Source organism: Rhinichthys klamathensis, unplaced genomic scaffold (assembly GCF_029890125.1).
Source record: "Rhinichthys klamathensis goyatoka isolate OS25496 unplaced genomic scaffold, OSU_Roscu_1.1 h1tg000123l_1, whole genome shotgun sequence".
Taxonomy (NCBI): domain Eukaryota; kingdom Metazoa; phylum Chordata; class Actinopteri; order Cypriniformes; family Leuciscidae; genus Rhinichthys; species Rhinichthys klamathensis.
Genome location: NW_026606660.1, coordinates 3,343,904 through 3,359,933, shown reverse-complemented (window position 1 = coordinate 3,359,933; position 16,030 = coordinate 3,343,904). Strand labels below are relative to the sequence as shown.

General features: G+C 35.4%; 1 protein-coding gene across 2 annotated transcripts; it reads left to right on the top strand.

Annotated features, from left to right (window-relative positions):
• The first annotated feature begins 662 nt into the window (after window positions 1-662).
• Window positions 663-15,660, top strand: mocs3 (molybdenum cofactor synthesis 3). Of its 2 annotated transcripts, none has more exons than XM_056255901.1 (13): window positions 663-881; window positions 1,277-1,409; window positions 1,485-1,577; window positions 3,982-4,102; window positions 4,180-4,254; window positions 4,358-4,475; window positions 6,280-6,388; window positions 7,464-7,526; window positions 7,642-7,805; window positions 8,219-8,266; window positions 8,513-8,609; window positions 14,041-14,142; window positions 15,464-15,660. In XM_056255901.1, the coding sequence occupies exons 1-13, from the start codon at window positions 789-791 to the stop codon at window positions 15,619-15,621; spliced, it is 1,374 nt and encodes a 457-aa protein (XP_056111876.1). In that variant the 5' UTR covers window positions 663-788; the 3' UTR covers window positions 15,622-15,660. The 2 variants fall into 2 exon arrangements, with proteins under 2 accessions (XP_056111876.1, XP_056111877.1); XM_056255902.1 differs by having other exon boundaries at window positions 4,180-4,261; window positions 4,365-4,475.
• The last annotated feature ends 370 nt before the right edge of the window (window positions 15,661-16,030 follow it).

Sequence of the window (16,030 nt, the reverse complement as noted above, 5' to 3'; positions counted from 1 at the left end):
TTTCTTTCTTCTGTTGAACACAGGAGATATTTTAAAGAATGTTGGTAACCAGACAGTTCACGGCACCCGTTGGCTTCCATAGTATTCCCATAGTAGCCTATGTTTTCCTACTATGGAAGTCAGGCAACCTCTGGGTAACCTCATCAGCTGTCTGGTTACCAACAATATTTAAAGATAAAAAACAACATTATAAAATAAAAAATAAAGAATTATAAAGATAATGTTATAAAATGGCTCATATCTACGCCACAATAAAGCAGAGTAAAATAATTCGAAGCTTAACTGTTGTTTATTTTAGTAGGCCATAAATATTAAGTTACAAACAATACTATTTAAGAAAACTCTAAACTGTATATTAGTGATGCTAAAAATAATGGCAGTGATCGGGTAACATGCCCATTTAGCAGGGGATTTTCACCCATAAACAACTGTAGGCTACTTATGGGACAGTTCGCCTGAAGCAAAATACAGCTATACAAGAGCTATCTCAGTAACTTTTGTTCATCTGCACCCTCGTGTTACTTAATGTTTCAGATTGTTCTATCCTTTTAATACTCAATAGTCTTTTCAAAATAGGTGTAATAACATTGAGTCGGTTATATCTATCTACATTAATCTCTGGGGAGCGCGTATTATGGATCTGTTGTAATCACGTGTTACGTGCGCTACACGTGGTCGCATGCGCGCGGAAACCCGGAAGTCCTGTGCAGTGTGATTTCTATACACATAATTGCTCGTGATAATAACTGCTTCTTAATCATAATTTGATATCGAGGTGATTGTTCGTGATGGATGATACAATTTTAAGTTTGAAGACACAGCTCTTGGAAAGAGAGAGAGAGATTGCAGCTTTGAAGAAGAAACTTCATCAAATGGAAAAGGTCTGCAATAGTTATTCACTTTACTCGGCAAATATTCAGATAACAAAGCCTTTGTGTGATTCTGTACCGTTATGCGTATGTAATGATTTTAACAATTATTTAATGCTAATTTATATGTGTTGTATGGAGTGAAAACAATATCAAAATTTTATTTTAAGGTTTAGGTTAGGTCAGACAACATTTATATTTCTGAAGATAAAGATTTAAAGGCTTGGATTGATAGAACAGTTCAAATCATTTATTTATTTTGTTTGACAGAATAAACTTTTGAAAGGCACCCCGTGTCATGGCGTAGATAAATAACGTTATGGTCATATATTTAAGAAGCCTTCTCAGAGCAGATCATTTTCTTGTCTGAAAACTGAAAAGACTTCTCCCCCACCCCCTTTTTTCAGGGAAACTCAATATCAACAGAGTTACAGGAGAAGGTTACCAATCTTTCACCACTGAAAACAAATGTAACGCTGAGCAATGATGACATCATGAGATACAGCAGGCAGCTTCTCCTACCAGAACTTGGTGTTAAAGGTTAAACAATATTTTGACTTTAACCTTTATAATGTAACTCTTTTCTTTTCTTAAACAATCTTCTTTTCTCTACAGGCCAGGTTGCCATAAGTAATGTATCTGTTCTGGTTGTGGGATGTGGAGGTTTAGGTTGTCCTCTTTCGCAGTATCTGGCTGCAGCTGGAATAGGTAAAGTGGCCATGTGTGTTTACTATGTTCATAATGCTGTTAAGTATAGGAGTTTATCTGTACAAGTAAGGTCCTGTTGACACCCGGTATTAAAGGGATAGTTCACCCAAAAATGAAATTTAGCCCATGATTTACTCACCCTCAAGTCATCCAAATGTATATGACATTTTTCTTTCAGACAAACACAATTGGAGTTATATTAAAACATGTCCTGGCCCTTCCAAGCTTTATAATGGCAGTGAATGGCCGTTTCTGTTTTTGAAGTCCATAAAAGTGCATCAATCCATCATAAAAGTGCATCAATCCATGATAAAAGTGCTCCACACGGCTCCAGGGGTGTCATAAAGGCCTTCTGAAGTGAAGTGATGCATTCGTATAAGAAAAATATCCATATTTAAAAATTTATCGACTAAAATAACTAGCTTCTGGCAGACGACCGTACGCATACTACACAAGTCGACTTACGCCACAAGAGTAACCAGTGACGCATGTGTAACGGAGGCCAGCTAGTAGTTGCTATGCGAGTAAACCTCACTCCTCTGTCCTCAATAGGCGCTCTAGCGACAGATGCTTGGACTGCAGTCTTTAGCCTCCTTGTTAGAGCGCCTGACTCTCATGCCGGAGACCCGGGTTCGAGGCCCGCTCGGAGCGGGTCGAGTGGGACCCGGGTGGAGGGGTTACACATGTATGACGTAGGATGTAAGTTTAGACGCCTCTCGCGGTTCAAACAAACAGGGCTCGGCATCAAACTCAAGCTCCTCCGACATTTCTCTTTAAAAAATTGACTTCTAATTCGTGACTGGTGTTTTGTTTTGCTCTATCCTCTGCGCTTCCGTGGTCGTCATTACGTTGTGCGTCAGGTCAAGGGTCACTCTTTCGCCGTAAATCGATGCGTACGGCCGTCTGCCGGAAGCTAGTTATTTTAGTCGATAATGTTTTAAATATGGATATTTTTCTTACACTAACAAATCGCTTCTTCAGAAGGCCTTTATTAATCCGCCAGAGCCGTGTGGAGCATGATGGATGGATTCACTTTGATGGACTTAAAAAAATATACGGCCATTCACCATTCACACAAATGACCCCACACTTATCATGGGGTAATTTTCATTTTTGGGTGAACTATCCCTTTAAGAAGCATTTTCGGCAATCCAATCACAAGTGGACGACGCTAAATACAGATGTAAACGGGGTCTATAATGACCACTTCCAGAGGTAGTCGAAAATGCGAATGCTTTCGAACAGCCACAAAAGACCGCCTTCTCCGGGATGGATTAAAACACCAGGGTTAAACGGGTATGTGTCTACTTGTGATCGACCAAAACGCATCTTAAAACCAGGTGTAAACAGGGCCTAAAACATTTTGAGCTTGTCCACATTTGACCACTTCCAGAGTTATTGCATTGGTAGTGTAGATACTCATGTGGTTGATCTGATAAGGTAGTTTGTGACGTCAGAAACACCAGCCATTTCAAACCGTGTTTTTGAGACTGTCTTTGGTTCACTGCAGTATTAAAGAGAAAATACTCAGAAATGGTGTTGACTTATGAATTTACACATTGTTTGTCTTAAAGCATATTAAAAACACCACATAGACATATAAACAACATTAAAAGTTGGATTTTCACCACAGGGGGACTTGTGTCAAATATGTGTATGTAATGTAATACATGTAATATTGTTAATCCATGTTAACTAAATAAACCAATGTTAACATATTAAACCTTATTGTAAAGTGGTACTACTAATTCTTTATATAGATATAGTTTGTATAGTTTAAATTATATATACACACTACCAAGTAAATAATAATAATATAATAAAAATAATAATAATACTATATGATGCATTAAATGGATCAAAAACATACAAACTTTTACATTGTTACAAAAGATTTTTATTTCAAATAAATGCTGTTCTTTTGAACTTTCTATTCATCAAAGAATCCTGAAAGAATTTATTTCACAAAAATAATAATAAGCAGCACAACTGCTTTTAAACTGTAATAATATTTGATAATATTACTGTTTTTAGATCAAATAAATACAGCCTTGGTGAGCAGAAGAGACTTCTTTCATAAGCATTAAAAAAATCTTACTGACCGGAAACTTTTGACCGGTAGTGTATAACAAACATATTTAGCTTTAATAGTTAGAGAGAGTCTATTTTTTAAATTAACTTTTTAATTTAAGAGAAATGCACACAAAACGGAAGTTACCATAGTTACCAGTCTAAATGCTAAAGTAGAAGAGATGAAGGCTGAATCCGCTGTTCATAATGGGTCCCATGAAAACCTTCATATCTCATTTTAGTTTCTGTCCCAAAGCAAACACTTGCATGAAGACACAGCTGTAATTGTACTATGGCACTAGTTGGCAGCCGTTAATGTAGTTTGTGTTTTCAGGACGTTTGGGCCTGTTGGACTATGATGTGGTGGAACTGAGTAACTTGCACCGACAGGTGCTTCATTCAGAAGTGACTCAAGGCCAGCCTAAAGCCCTGTCTGCGGCCCAGGCCATCAGCAGGTACCATCCTACCTCCCAAAACCAGTACAGGTGAACGACTGAACGACGGAGAGCTGACTGCTTGTGATCTCTTCCAGGTTGAACTCCACAGTTCAGTGTGTTCCCTATCACCTCCAGCTCTCCAGAGACAACGCCAGACAACTCATTCAACAATATCCACTCATGAATTGCTATTGAGAAGTTGATCTTGAACTTTTCCACAGTTCTGTACAGTGCGAAACCCATTTATTTGTCTCCTTGACTTTGCATCTTCATGTATGACATTGTGGCAGACTGTTCAGACAACGTTCCTACACGGTACCTCGTGAATGATGCCTGTGTTCTGGCCGGCAAGCCTTTAGTGTCAGCGAGTGCTCTACGAATGGAAGGACAGGTGAGCTCATCAAACCTGCAGACAGTGAGCTGTACATTGATATTTAAAGTTTTTATTTACAGTGGTCGCAAGTATTTGGATTCTTTTACACATTCTTTTAAATGTACAGTCAGCCAAAAATGAAAATATATACTGTATATGTATCTATACAGGAAGTCAATGGGATGCAATGCTTTTTTGACATCAACGTTCTTTAAAATCTCTTTATTTGTGTTGCGCAGAAGAAATAACGTTGTGAGAAAGTAAGTACAAGAACACTGAAAGTAATGATTTTTAGTGTATGTACCAATACCAATACTGCAACCTTGATTTTTCTCCCAATACAAATTGATACCAGGACTGTTTATATATTTATATGATTTAATGAAGGATCATGTGACACTGAAGACTGAAGTAAAGGCTGATGAAAATTCAGCTTTACATCACATCAATAAATTATTTTTAAAAGTATATTTAAAAAAAAAAAAAAACATTATTTTAAATTTTAATATTATTTCACAATATTACAGTTTTTTTTCTGTATTTTTGATCAAATTAATGCAGCCTTGATGAGCCACAAATTACCATTTTTACTCTGAGGTGGAAACAGGTTTCTATACTAATGTGGTGTTTAACACAGTTGTAATAAACCCTAAATAATATTAGATATTAAAGCCTAAGATATTAAAATATGAATAATCATATTTCGTAAATCATATCCATCAACAATATTAATAAATAATAAAATAAATAAATAAGTGAATGTGAGTGTAGACCTCTAATTAAAAAAACCTGCAATTTAAAACAACTATTTGTGTGACAAGAGTGTCAGCAATCTTATGAACAATACATTTATGATAGTTATTACTACATGAATATACACACTATAAACAGCATTTCTTTGTAATGTATGGTGCCGATTTTTAATAGGACAACAGACATGATAGATTAGATAGAACAAATATATAGGGTGAACATGAATTATCTCTGATTGCAAAAAATGGTGTGAAAGTTTTCAGTGCAGCGCAACACAAAAGCACTTATCGGCGCATGATGATGCGCTTTAAAGTAACCTCACGTTTTTGAGTCATTCAATCATGAGATTCATTAATTCTCCAGCACGCTCATCTTACAGACACTCAATAGTGAGTATAAAACCATTCAGAATCGCCAGTAAACTCCAGAAAAATACAGTTCTTTTCAACATATCACAGACCTTTATGTTCAGATTATAGATAATAATAGGAACTTTGTAACATCGTTCAGAGTTTTGCTGTCACAGCTGAATGTGGCATTCTGCTGCAGTGAAGGGAAGAGTTTCCATTTTGACTTAAGTTTAACATCCTCATATACTGTCTGTCTCTAAAATTAAGTTGCCGTTTGTCTTTAAAAAAACAGGAATATAGTGCATGAAAACGTTTATGGTGCATTTATAATACCTTTTGGTATTAACAGTAACAACCATAATGCACAGATTTGGATTGGTCCCGTCTGACCGAGACCCGGTTAAAAAAAAAAAGATCTGTATCGGAACGATGCCGAGTGTCGGATTGGTGCAACACTTCAGTTTAACCACAGTCACAATTGTTCATCCACTGACTTTTCACAAGAATAACGGGGCAGCTTTTTATTAGGGTTATCTCATTTTATTATGTTATATGTGTTTTGAATAACACTGTCACTTTTGATTAATTTAATGCAGCCTTTCTGAATAAAAGAAATTGTACTGACCCCAAACTTTTGAACGAGAGTATATATGCAGTTTGATTTAGTGTGTCTTGAGTTAATTGTGAGATTTTGATTATTTCAATGTTTTCTCTTGTAGCTCACGGTGTACAACTATCGAGGAGGGCCGTGTTACCGGTGTCTGTTCCCCTCTCCACCTCCTCCTGAGACTGTCACCAACTGCTCTGATGGAGGGGTTCTGGGAGCGGGTCAGTCGAACTCTACTTGACCTGATTATACTCCGTAGTTTCAGAGATCGCTGCTTCTTCCTCTTCATCATCATCTTCTTCTCATCATTCTTCTCCACAATGGGCGATATTTATTTCAGCCAGAACTACTTGCTTATTGTACAAAGTCTATTCAAACTTTGTTTCAGTCTTCTGTAGTGGTTGAGGACCCATGCCCTTTTACAAAGTCTTGATTTTGTTTTGGGCTCTACTAGAATAGGGTTTCATGCGTGAAAAAATTCCTTATTTTTCCACATATTTTACATTATTGCATCTCCTCTCTTCCCAGTCTGTCAGTAACACTTTTAGTTTCCTGCATGTCTCTATGAAGCCCCTCCTTCTGAAAAGCGCAATGTGTTCTGATTGGTCGGCTGGACCAGTGTGCTGTGATTGGTCAACCGTTTCGAGTGTATTTCGGAAACACACTACTAACACAACTCAACCAGGCCCCGCCCCTTTTTTGTATATGTATTGTGCAGCAATGATTTAAATGATGTGGCATTTACGTTCCTGGAAGAAAACTCAAGACTACAGTGACACTGATATAGAGAATCACTCCCGCTGGAGGGACTTTGTGCTTTGTATCTTTCAGAGCTTTTTAGTCCTCAAGCAGCAACATTACACACTAAAGAAAGATGAACATGTGTAAAAGCATAATAGGTCCTGATTAAGGTCATTTAGGAAGGAAATTGACTGACATTTGCATACTAAATTGCAGTTGGTCTTCTTTCATACTGAGTTTTGTATATGATGAGTGTCTCGACAAAGACCATCTCTCTCATTTACTTAAAACTGAATCCTTAAAAACTGAAAGAAACAGTATTGTTGTTTTAGATAAGCAAATAACTTCTTTGCTTATCTAAAACAACAATACTTTTTCTTTTTTTACTGCAGATCTTACCTCAAATTTTTTTTTTTAAAGTTATTTCTGACTTTAAAAAAAGTGAATATGAATTCTTCCACTGTAATGATCCCATAATCCCATAATTATAAGTTCATGTTGCAGTGTTCTGCATTGAGGATATGACTTTGAAGTGACCTGTTTCGATACTTGCAGTGCCTGGTATAATGGGTTGCCTTCAAGCATTAGAAGTTCTGAAAATTGCGTCCGGTCAAGGATGTATCCTTTCTACCCTTAATGACATCCTAAACTGAAACAATTATGCTTTTAAGCTCCCCTATTACCATACTGTAGGCAGAACATAATGAAGTGACTCCTTAACTGGTCTGTTCAGCCTCATTTGAGCAGCAGCTGCTGATGTTTGATGGTCAGGAGGGGCGTTTCCGGGCCATACGTCTGCGGTCCAGGCAGATGGAGTGTGTGGTGTGTGGAGAGAAGCCCACGCTCACTGAGCTCCAGGACTATGAGCAGTTCTGTGGCTCTGCTGCTACGGATAAGGTCTGAGGATGAGGAAATCTCACTTTCCTTCCTATAGTCATCCTTGTGTGTGTGTGTGTGTGTGTGTGTCAATGATGCAAACTAATCAGCTGTGGTTAAACGTCCACAAGGCGTCACTGTCACACACTTATTATGGAGAGTGTGTTTTGCAGAGACATGCTACTGTTGAGCTTTGAAAAGTTATTCAATTCATGCACATGCACCACACATTCAATGTAACTGTGTTATTAAACTTAGGAAAAGAAAACTCCTTTCAGCCATGGCAAACATTCAGTCAGAAATCAACTCTAAAACCAAAAAGGTTTAAGGTCACCTGATCAGACATTTATTTGTGGTGGTTTTGGTTTAAACGTTGTGTAATGAAAACCAGTGTTGATTTCTTCTCAGTTATTTCTGTTTTATTTCATTTACAGTGTCGGAGACTGAATCTTCTAACCAAAGAACAGAGAGTCTCTGTGCAGGTAGTACAGTTATTTGTCGTAATTCTGGGCATGCAGAGGAATGTAATAAGGGGTGTTTAAATTTCCATTTGGTAGTTTAGATTATATCTTTAGCAGAACCGCTCTATGTTAGCGAGTTCATTACTGAGCATTGTGGAAGTGTGTAGCTGGTCATTATATAAAGCAGATCTGATCTGTCATCTTGCATTTCTGTGCAGCTTCCCTCCTCAAATTTTGCCCATATATAATATTTGTCTTTCATTGCAGGAGTATAGAGCCATTTTGGACAGCTCAACCCCTCATCTCCTCCTTGACGTTCGACCCAAAGTAGAGGTGGACATTTGCCATCTGTCAACCTCAATCAGTATCCTTTCCCATGATCTCTCTTTAACAGTTTAGGATTGGACATTTGCTTCATTCAAATATACAACAGAAACTCTACATGTGAGTCAGTGCACTGTGGAGTTTCAAATTCCCCTAATTAGTTGTGCCTCCTAAGGCAAGTTTCACTAGTATTATTTTTGCTCATGGTTTGAGTTTGCGTTTGTTCAAATCCCTAACCAAAAAAAACGACTGTAACTCGTCCTTGTTTCCAATTTTTTTTGGATCCCACAATACATTTTTATGATTAATGTTGTAGATTAACTTTTTTTTTTTTTTTTAAGCTTTTCATAATATCTACTCTCGTTAGCTACACTACCGGTCAAAAGTTTGAAATAATCAATTTCTTTTTTGATGTTTTTGAAAGACTTATGCTCATTTATTTGATCAAAAATACAGTTAAAACTGAAATATTGTGAAATATAAATACATTAAATAAAACCTTTTCTATTTTATTAAAATGAAGTTTATTTCTATGATAATAAAGCTGAATTCTCAGCATCATTACTTTACACCATACATTACAGTCTTCAGTGTCACATGATTCTTCAGAAATCATTCTGATATGCTGATTTGCTGCTCAGTTATTATGGCCGCTCAATAGTCCTTATTATTATCAGTGTTGAAAACAGCTTTTGCAGCTTAATATTTATGTGGAAATCAAGTAACATTTTATTTCAGGATGCTGTGATGAAAAAAACAAATCAAAAGAACAGCATTTATTTGAAAAAGAAATCTTTTGTAACAGTATAAATGCCTTTACTGTCACTTTTGATCAATTTAATGCATCCTTGCTGAATAAAAGTTTTTATTTATTTATTATTCTTCGGTCGATCTGATTCCAAACTTTTAAATAGTAGTGTATTACAGTTTCCACAAAAACATATTAAGCAGCACAACTGTTGTCAACATTGACCAGGATACGAATTATATCTTTCTTGTGCACCAAATCAAAAATTCAAAATACATTTAAAATAGAAGAGTTGTTTTTAATTGTAATATAGAGTCCAATATTATTGTTTTTACTGTATTTTAGATCAAATAAATGCAGCATTGGTGAGCAGAGGGTCAATATAATCATAAAGTACCTTTTGAGACTTCACAATTTCCAAAATAAAAAGCTGAGATTTTCCATTGAACTTAGGCTGTTAGAAATGCCTGTTGGTCAAGCTCCAGCACAAGCAAACAATGTGCGGGCAAACCACAAAATATGTCCACCCTGTCATGGACAAAATCAAAGTAGAGTAAATACATTTTCATTGCATAGTGATTATAAAATGTAGATTTTCAGAAAGATATTTAGTCCCTTTCTCAACAATGCATTTTAGTTAATGGGAAAAGTCCTTTGATAATAATGAAATTACCACAACATATTTCTTTCCCTATAAAATATGTGATAGTTGCACTTTCTTTTCTAAATAACATCTAACAACAAATATATCTGGTCAAACAATACTAACTGGCCTCATTTCTTTATAAAGAAATTAAACAAAAGGTTTTGCTAACTTAAAATAATTAGCTTATTTTCATAAAATATGAAGATGACAGGGTGGACAAAGACTTTAATGTGTAAAGAGATTAGGAAGATGAGAGAAACAACAGGAACAGCAAGATACCCTTAAGCTATGTATGCTACTCTAAATATTGTAATGATTACAACCTGACAGAAACTAAAACCACTCACTTGATTAATTAAAAACAGCGGAGTAACTGAACACCGCTGTGTGTTGCTCGGAGATGCACAACAGTTTCGCTCTGGCTTTGTTTGGAAGTATTTTTGTTGGTGAAATAGAGCAAAAACTGACAATATTGACACTATTGTGTTTAAAATGTAACACTATAGTTTAGTTAACTGTTGTATAAAATCAATATCATATTTGCAATCAAGCAGATTTTCGGGAAAACGTCACTTTTGCTTGTGTGATTGCTTAACTATATCATATGATAAAAACCCATACAGGGGCGTTTTTCCATCCAATCTTGAGTTTTAGGCGTATTCTAACTGCAATAGGCTACATCACACAATGAGACGTTGCCTTGATCATGTTTATCACTAACCAACTGCATTGTGTTAAATGCATTAATCATTTCAACATGTTATTTTTTTCCATAGTTAATCGCACCAATTAACGTGTTAAATCGACAGCCCTAGTGAAAACATTATCAGAATGTGGCAAAAACTACTCGCATATCCTCCCTGTCATGGAAGGCTTGGTGACAGGTGGACAATGACAGGGTGGACATTTTCTTTTTACTAAAATTAGCATTTAATGAACACATGGTGTACCTTCAGTTAGCAAGGTGATTCATTGTTGAAGCTGACTGTGTACTGATGTTTAAAATATATATTTAGATATTTTGAAAAGTTTTTTATTCATTTAATTTAATTAATATTTTACTATGACAAGGTGGACATGTAAGCTTGACAACATCCAACTACAAACACAATATGAAAATTAGGAAATATAAGTGTAGAAGCTTGGTGTACTTGCTGCAGATGTTTTAACCTCCATTGAAGAAAGAGCAGATGTCACTGAGTACGCCTGCAGGTTTCTTAAAGGGGCAGTTACCCCATAATGACAGGGGCGACAGCAATTTTGGGGACACGTGCAAAATGTTTACCATTATTGCGAAAATAGCATATAAATGATCAAATTGACTTGTTTTATCAAACAACTTGAGGAAAATAAGAATATTTAAAAATTATTTAAATTTTGTGCCATTTAACCACTTTTTACAATGAGCAGCATGTGAGACATGCCAAAATCACACATCCAATCAAACAAAAACGCATTTCAAGAGATTTATCATTGTACTTTTATGTGTGTAAGTGTTTGGTTGAATTTCATTATTTTGCATTATGCTCATGAGTGATTCTGATGAGGACACCAGAGGCACTTTATAGTGATTTTGACCCAACAAATGTTAATAAATCTTAATTACTCTAAACTTTTGACTGGTGGTCTAGCTATTACCTTTTAGGCATTTTACCAGCGAGTCTGATTTCATACCGGCTACTGTAAAAAAATAGCCTGGTTAAAACCAGACCATTCTCAGTTGTAACTGAGTTATGGTCTGGCAAAGCGTCACAGACAAATCATTTCCAGAGGGGCGTCAACAACGGACGTCGCGGATAGACCTAAACCCAATCAGAGCGATGAAGGAGATGACGAATGCAGAGCGGCGGAGAAACATCTCCGAGTGTTGTTCTTTGTTAGGTTTTTAACAAAAAGGAAACGTTCAAATCGCTTAAAAAAGACGCGATGGCTGATTCGAATGAGTGATGTTCGACGGCGGCATCCATCTTTGTAATGTAGGCTACAAAATCATGTTCAAAATCCCAGAGCTGTCGTCATCGTGTAAAGCCCGCCCCAACGTTTCTGTTTGGTGCCTCGATTTCGACGGATTGGAAATGGGCTTGAATGAGCTCTTTGCCAGACTAACTTTCAGAGCAAATCTAAATTTGCCGGAAGTTGTCTGGGTTTTCCCAGGCTAGTAAAGAAAAAAGCAAATACAATAGAAATATTGTATTCTTTACACTGTGTGACTACAAATAGTGTAGTATATATTTGTTAAAATTATTAAGTGTATAGCTTGTTTTTCCACTGGAAGACAGTTTAAACTCACTAAATTATAGATACGAGAAACAAAAGCACGTGTTAACAGGCCAGAGGTGGAACACACTTATTCAGTAACATGTTACTGTCATTCCTTTTTCCTGTAAATGTAAGGGATTCTTTATTAAGATCCCATTACAATTTCCTGCATAAAGTTTGATGCATGAATATGCATATTTGGAGCTAATTTTTTGGGCTAATTTCTTGGTTTCCACTGCAGGCTCTTCATGCCACAGAAACTAATTGAAAGTGAAACGGTCACCCGCCATAATGACCAGGGGCCTCATGTATAAGAGTTCATCCTAAAAGTGTGCGTACAATCAAAAGTTTTCAGATTTATAAAACCATGCGTAAATTCCCTTAATGAAACTCAGTCAGTGGAAGACACATGCGTCTCCTCACCGAAATAATCATATGCAGTCATCTGCATATCATTTCCATATGCATATTCCCATCCACCTGATAGGCTACCATGTTTAACGATACAAGACTTTAGGAAAATATGAAATATGGACTATAAATCCCATTTGTTCAAGTCATATTACATTGCTAAAAATCATTCGGTATCCTTGTCTTGTTTTAGAATAAATAACTCCTTATTTGTTTGAAATACTGTCTAGAGAAAGTTTTCTGAGAAGAGTTATTTTCATTCTTTTCCACTGGCCAAATAGTATTTTTATTCGTGTTAAACAAATTCAAATGTATGCAGTTTTGCCTATAAGGTATTTTAGGATGTTTATATATTTTTAATGAGCTCTTCAGTTCAGATTAATGCATTTAACTTTAAACTGTATAAGTTTTCTTGCCCCTGGATCTAGAAGAACTGAGGTCCATCCCTCATTCGGGCTGTCACTTTTGAGAAAAATCTAATTCGAACGGATATCAAATATCAAGCAATGTATTCGAATATCTACTTTTTTATTTGAAGGTGCATCTTTTACAGTCGTTCAAACAACTGTAGAGTGAAGGGTGTACGTTTTTACTTTTTACAGTTCAAATTTAATAACTATGCTAAAACATACTCTATTGCTCTCTCTAGGCCCATTTTGTTGGATCATTTATAATTAGGCAATAAAACATTATGCAAATGAGGCAAATACAATTTTAGGCAATGTTTAAAAATGTAGTCTCACTTCAACTTAGGGAAAATGGGCAGTTATAATGTAATAATAAATAGTTATTTTTCCAATACTTTTCACACACAAAAATAAGCTCAAAGAGTGACAATAGTTCTATAAGAGGTTTTGGGGCCTTCATATTCACATAGGGCCCAACAGTAAGTTCCAGGGAGCCCTCGGAGTCCAAGAGCCTTATTTAAGAGGCCTTGTAGGCTATGGGACAGATATATTACAACATTAATAAACATTTCATTGTTAATGGGTTTTCTGAACCAAACTGGATTGCGCGCCCTTAAACCCCAGGGCCCCCGTGGGCTTCTGGTAGACAAGGGCCCCTGGGCAGTAATCCATCCCTGCATGTTCCTGTTCGCCATCTCAGTCTACCTTTTCAAAATCAGTATCCTTAGCGAAGTAATGAAGTAAACAAAATGATTTTAAACTCTGTTTTCCATTTGATATACACATTTAGATTAGCAATGTTTTTACAACAGGCCCCAGGTGACCAAATAGAGCATGTACCAGCTTGGCACAAACACTTGTTCATTTCTCGTGCTCAGGTTTGGAGGCACTAACACTCGTCTCACTTCTGCTGACGTTCCTTCATTCTTCATATTTAGTGTGAGATTTAGTAAAAATCAAGTTAATTCCTTCAGTTTAATTTTCTTACCTTGCATGACAGACATTCCACTAGCTAGTTTAGAGGATAAAAAGGCTGAGCACATCACACTTTTAAAAGATACAATTAGTAACCTCAAACAACAGACCAAATCTCAAGTCCCAGGTAAGAATCTTTATTGTTATATGCTGTTTTTTTGTGATTAATGTTTAACACTCCTTTCTCCTGCACCTCAGTTCTTTCTGCTCAGAAAAACTAAACTTCACAATGCGCAGGCATGAAAATGTATGGTGTTGAGCCACACATAATGATCCCATCTTTATCCAATAAGCGCTTATCTGAATGCCAAATGCCATCACTTATTATTAGATGTGTTGCGTATTCTGAGGACAGAGGAGGCATAATCATCAGAAACAGCTGGCCTCGTGTTGAATGATCAAGTAGTGTTTAGACTTGTATATTTAGATTTTTTAATGAGATGTTAATCTATTTAAACTAATTGGATAAGCCTTGATTTCACTTGAGATAGATACTAACTGCCTAAGAAAAGAGCCTGAAATTATAAAACTATATTACTGGAATATTTCACACCAACATCTCAAGGAAAAGGTTATAAAAAGAAATAGAAGAATAAAATCGAAGAAAGAAATAACACTTATCCAGCAAGTACACAATAAATTGATGATAAGTGATATTAAAGATATTCATAATGTTACAAAATATTTCTATTTCAAATAATTTTTTTTACAACTTTCTTTAGTAGCATGATTTTCAGAAAAAATTGAGGAGTAAAACCAGTTTTGACCATTGTTTGAACATTGTTAATAATGACCATTATTAGTAATTAAACATCAATAAAAATTGATAACAGAACCAGTTCAGCCAATTACATTTTAAAATATATTTTTGATATATTCATAAATATTCATTATAGTTATCATTATCCCATGGTAATTTATATAGTACATCTGTAGTGATCATTTATAATATAATTGTGATGAGGAGTTTACGTACACATTTTACACACACACACACACTCACGTTTGATAATACATAATTTGGTATATATATAATATTGGGTAAAATAAAGTTCTTTGTGTGCCGTATGATTGCTGTGAATAAGCTTACTTTGTAAAAATAATTTTTACTTTTATAAAAAGAAAGAAAATGATACTTTTATCCAGCAAGGATGCATTAAATAGATTTTTTTTTTTTTTCTGTATTTTTGATCAAATAAATGCAGACTTGGTGAAAATTATAATCTTCTATCAAAAATGAACTGGTGATATATTATATATATATATATATATATATATATATATATATATATATATATATATATATATATATATATATATATATATATATATATATATATATATATATATATTTGTAAAAGAAGATTATTTGTATGACTGGAGTAAATGAGCTTGAATGGAGTGAACCAGCTAACTTTATCTATGTGTTTACCTTTATTGTCTTGCAGTGTTTGTGGTGTGCAAACTAGGCAATGACTCCCAGAAGGCAGTTCAGCTCCTGGAGAAAATGTCTGGGCTAGAAATGGAGCAGATCACTGTGAGGGACATCAGTGGAGGATTGATGGCCTGGGCCAAGCACATAGACCACTCTTTCCCTCAATACTGACATTAATGAAGGAAAGCATTAAAGTTCAAATGATTTTCACTTTGTCTATTTATTTCATTTATGCTATAATTGGTTTGATTTTGGCACCTCATCACTCCCCAGCATTTTTGTTTTTCAATGCATCTTTTAATGTGTGTAATATAATCAGACTGATTTCTCCATTTATTATGATTCTAGTAAGTTATTCCTACTCTGCAGCTTTAATCATAATCATTATAGTTATCACTATCCCATGGTACATTTTTACAGTAGACCTGTAGTGATAATTTATAATATAATTGTGATGCAGAGTTTACATACACCATGCAATTGTGGAATATACAAAATGTTACAAAAATATTAATATATTAAGTGAATGACTACTTAATTGTAGCTATCATTACGTCATTACAAACATACAGGTATATGA